Source organism: Chiloscyllium plagiosum, chromosome 9 (genome assembly GCF_004010195.1).
Source record: "Chiloscyllium plagiosum isolate BGI_BamShark_2017 chromosome 9, ASM401019v2, whole genome shotgun sequence".
NCBI lineage: Eukaryota > Metazoa > Chordata > Chondrichthyes > Orectolobiformes > Hemiscylliidae > Chiloscyllium > Chiloscyllium plagiosum.
This window is the reverse complement of record NC_057718.1, coordinates 102060433-102065399: the sequence shown is the minus strand read 5'-3', so window position 1 is coordinate 102065399 and position 4967 is coordinate 102060433. Positions and strand designations below refer to the sequence as shown.

General features: G+C 43.6%; 1 protein-coding gene across 2 annotated transcripts in view; it reads left to right on the top strand.

Annotated features, from left to right (window-relative positions):
• The window catches only part of LOC122553107, a 141649-nt gene extending 138275 nt beyond the window's left edge, over positions 1–3374 (top strand). For both annotated transcript variants that reach the window (XM_043696654.1, XM_043696653.1), the window contains exon 11: positions 2631–3374. In XM_043696654.1, the coding sequence (XP_043552589.1) occupies positions 2631–3019 (389 nt within the window). In that variant the 3' untranslated portion in view covers positions 3020–3374. The remainder of the gene's footprint in view (positions 1–2630) is intronic.
• The last annotated feature ends 1593 nt before the right edge of the window (positions 3375–4967 follow it).

The following is a 4967-nucleotide window of genomic DNA, read 5'->3' as shown; positions in this document are numbered from 1 at the left end:
TGTGTGTGGATCCCCGGTACGCAAACACCAAGTGTCACTATGTACTGAGGTTCTACCTGTCCCCGGTGTTGCGAAGGATGGGCCTGGCCTCGCTGCCGCGGAACGCTCCGAGTAGTCGGACCGTTCCGTATCACTTGTCCTTCGTGGAGAAGTTTATGAAGAAAAACACCTTTGACCACAAGTCCATTAGGAAGTGGTCAGCACGTAGTGTCCTTGAGATCCTTCGGGAAAAGGAGAGGGCGGATCCTATCGAGTGGTTCCCTGAGCAGACTGTCAAAGCCATTTGGCAGGATGCCTCATCGCCAGAACTTTCCAACAAGCGCCAAGACATGGCTTGGCTGGTGGTGAGAAGGGCTCTGCCTGTGAAATCCTTTATGCACGCGCGGACTCTCAGCCGCACGGCACGCTGCCCTCGAAGCGGCTGCGGGGGGGACGAGACTGTCACACACCTCATTCTGGAATGTGCCTATGCAGAGGAAGTCTGGAGAGGAATGCAGTGGTGTTTGTCGAGGTTCGTCCCGAGCAGCGCCGTGACGCGGGACTCCGTGCTCTACGGCCTGTTCCCCGGGACGCACACCAAGACGAACATCAACTGTGCCTGGAGGATCATCAACTCGGTGAAGGACGCTCTCTGGGTGGTCCGAAACCTGCTGATCTTCCAGCTCAAGGAGTTGACCCCGACTGAGTGCTGCAGACTGGCACGTTCCAAGGTCCAGGACCACGTGTTGAGGGATGCGCTGAAGCTTGGGGCAGCTGCCGCCAAGGCGCGGTGGGGAAAGACCACTGTGTAAAGTCTGCCTGCCTAAAGAAGAACAGGGGGCCCACGCAGTCATTTGGGCTCTGCTGATGCCTCAGCTAATCATATGGGCATTGATTGAAAAATGTACAGACCTGTGTAAAAATGATAAATTCTAATCTCTATATGTACATGTTTACATATGTATAGCATGACCAACTGTACAGACCATCAAATTATTTTATGAATAAAGTATATTTTTGAAATTAAAAAAAAATTTCAGACTGAAGTGAGATTGCAGTGTTGCCAGTTACGTGAATTGTTGCTCTCCATAGCAATAAGACAACTCCTTTGTACCACATGTGTCTCTCCTACCTTGTGACTACCTCCTTGCATCTGTGCAGTTCAAGTAAGAACAGCCAGCGTGGAAGCTGCTTCTGTACTGGACTTGCCTGAGTGCTGGGACGGATGGGGCCGAATCTAAGGTTTTCATTTTGCAATGTGTCAACTTCGTCGAATTTCCTGGAAGGTTTCTCTCCACAAGGGCTAGCAAATTCTTGCACCTCATCTTCCAACGCTTTGGCATGAGGGACTAAATGGCCTACTCCTGCTCCCATTTCCTGTGTTCTTACAACCATGGGAAAACCTGGAAAATGAACAGTATTTTACATCAACTCCCCTCCATAAAGACAAAATTTGCAATATTTAATGAGAAGTACTTTCAGTAATGAACCAGCTCACTGTATTTACAATTGGGTGCCCTGGGATATTTTCCTTATTGTCATATCCTGAATAAAAGCCAGGTATTTATGATCATTGAAAGTTGACATTCCAAACTAATGAAAAATTCATACTGTTTTCCTTTGCTTGAAAACAATTGCTGTTTGTACTTTCACACTGCTGATTCAACAAGCTGCAGTGAGTAACTCATCACTAAACTCCCTAAAACCTGTCCATCATCTACAAGGTCCAAGCCAGGAGTATGATAGCACATTTTAATCAAACCAAAATACTTCGGGTGCTGGAGATCTGAAATTAAAACAGAGAATGCTGGAGAAACCCAGCAGGTCTGGCAGCATCTGTGTAAAGAGAAACAGAGTTAATGTTTCAAGTCCAATATCACTCTTCCTGTAATCTATTGTTGGTAGATCTGCAACACTGCAAGGGAAGGAATTCTAGGATTTTGATGCAGCACCAGTGAAGGAACAGTGATATATTTCCAAGTCAGGATGGTGAGTGGTTTGGAGGGGAACTTGCATGGCTATAGAATGGAATTCTCTTTCCCAGAAGGTAGTGGAGGGTAGGTCTTCAAATATTGTCAAGGCTGACTTAAGGGATGTTTTTGATAATTCTAAAGGGTTATTGTTGGTGGATAAGAGAGTAGAGTTGAGACCAGAATCAGCCTGTGATTTTATTAAATGGGATAGTAGAATTGAAGGGCTAAATGGCCTATTCCTGCTTCTACATTATGCTGTTGCTGGCCTGCTGTACTCTGATGGATATGAGTAGAGCACAGAGATAGGGTTGCAACATACTGAATCAGTTCTCCAAACTTTTGCAACTATCCTCAAGGAATAAGGGATCAAAAAATGAACTCTGAAGTCTATTTGAAAGCTTCTACTGTATTAACTGCATGACCAATAGTGTCTAATACAATCTGAAGGAATGTCTGAGACCTAATAGAATAAGGAAACAGGAGATGGATATGTTATTTAAGGGTTAATTGTACCTGACTTGATTGATGAGGAGCTAGTAATTGGCGGAGGGTCAGTGAGTTTTATGGAGTGTGTTCAACTGAAATAAAGCTCTCATGAAAACTATGGACTTGGACTATGTTCAAAAACCTTTATCGTCTAATGCATAACAAGTAACACAGAAATTTTGTATTTGCCAGGCAAAGCTATACCCTCAACAAAAGTACGCAGTCCCTTCAACTCAAGAACAAAGATGTCTTTCCACTCCAAAATAAATACTCAAGGTACTGGCACTGGGAAACACAGAATGACAGATACTTGTGAAGATAAGATTCAAGGCTCTGTAGAGGAAGAGAACTCCAAAGATTTGGTGGCCGAGCCAAGTGACTTGAAGGAGGCAGAAGATTCTCAAACGTCCAATCTCAATGATGATGAAGACGATGAAGAGACTCTAGAAATGGACAGCACTACACATCTCGCAAAACAAATTGAAGTTATCATCCATTTGAAACCAAAGGTGGACAGCAGTGCAGAGTGCAGCAGTGAGAAAGACCCGGAGCAAATCGATTCAAATGAAGCTAGTATTTGAACACAGGGAATCTCCTGAACATCTTTTCTTTATAAATACAGGACTGTTGCAAATCAATTACAAAAGCAGACTTGTTTATTTGCCTAACTTTCTCCACATGAAGCAGGGAAACAGCACTTTGATCATTATTTGACTGATAGGAACACATTTTTGTGTTTGAGCTTGTAGGCTGAAGTAATGTTAGTGCCAAAATTGGATATCTTTTGACTTTAATGATGATGAATGACAATTGGTGAAAATGAATCTCAATTGAATTAGCCCCTTCCTCGCAGGTTAAGGAGGGAAATACTGTGTTAAAATATATCTCGTGATTGCTTTGATTTGGTTGTAGAATTCACTCATTAAAGATATTGTAATCCTGTTTAAGATTATTTTATTGACTAAAGTGATAACCACAATTTGCATCTATATAGCACCTTAAGTTGGTTTAAAAAGCTCCCAGATCCTTCACAAGACCAAACGCAGTTTGACACTAAGACAGATATGAGGCGATGGAAAATGTGAGGACTGCAAATGCTGGAGATCAGAGTCAAGAGTGTGGTGCTGGAAACGCACAGCATCTGAGGAGCAGGAGAATCGACGTTTCGGGCATAAGCCCTTTATCAAGAATGAGGCAATATTTGGACAGACAGCTAAAAGCTTTCTTTTAAATTTGTGGGATGTAGGCATAGATTCCCTACAGTGTGGAAACAGGCCCTTCAGCCCAACAAGGTCCACACTGACCCTCCAAAGAGTAACCCACCCAGACTCATCCCCCTACCCTAATACCCTGTATTTACCCCTGACTAATGCACCTAACCTACATGTCCCTGAACATTATGGGCAATTGAGCATGGCCAATTCACCTAAACTGCACATCTTTGGATTGTGGGAGGAAACCGGAGCACCCGGAGGAAACCCATGCAGACACGGGGAGAATGTGCAAACTCCACACAGATGGTCACCTGAGGCTAGAATCAAACCTGGGTCTAGAATCAAACTTGGGTCCCTGGTGCCACTGAGTAATGCCCATTGCTGGCATTGCTAGCTTGGTCAGTGAAACAGGCTTTGGGACTCTCCTAGAGCAGGCAGAGGGTTGGAGAGGCTTTAGGGAGAGGATTCATGAATGTTGGGTTCAAAACAGTTGAAAGCATGATCACCAGTAGGGAGCATTTAAAATTGACAGTGTACAAAAGGTCAGAATTGGAGGAGTAAGAGGTTGTGAATGGTTGTGGAATGATGGAGGACATCAGTGATAGTGAGGATGCAAAGGGATTTGAAAACAAAGATAATTGCAAATGATGATGGGTGACCAGCAATCAGGTAGCACAGTTTTGGACATGTTCGGGTGCAGAGAGGGTGAGGAATGCGGGAGAGCCAAGAGAGAATTGGAATAAACATAGAAAGTACCACAGAAACTCAGCAAATCTGGCAGTATCTGTGAAGGAAGAAAATAAGTTAACGTTTTGAGTCCAATATGACTCTTCTTTCGGAGCAAAAGGGACTGGAAAACATTGTTTCTGTGCATTTAACAGAAGGGGAGGAGGAGCGGGTGGAACAGATTGTGAGGGTGACCAGAGTAAAAGGCAAAGGGAGTGCTTATTGGTGGTGAAGGAGGGATAGAGATGTAAAATAAGTATGTAAAGGAGAAAATGAGTCTGCTCTGTAGAAAGCAAAGTGAACGAAGACACACATGTAAAAGACATTGCTGAGGTGGGAATGGGATTATTGTACTCAACATGGAGGACAGAAGTCATATGTTCAAGCTGGTAATCTCAGTTGGTCTTCTCCAGCATTCTGAGTGTTTTGTTTTTAGTCATGCAACCAAATTGTAACGACCACAGGCCCTATGTCTAAATAAGGCACATCTTTCATTGGAGATTTGCTTTACAACAATGATGTCATGTAGTTGCACATATTGCAATCTTTTGGTTCAATTAACCATAATTGCAGTTTATCTCAAATCATT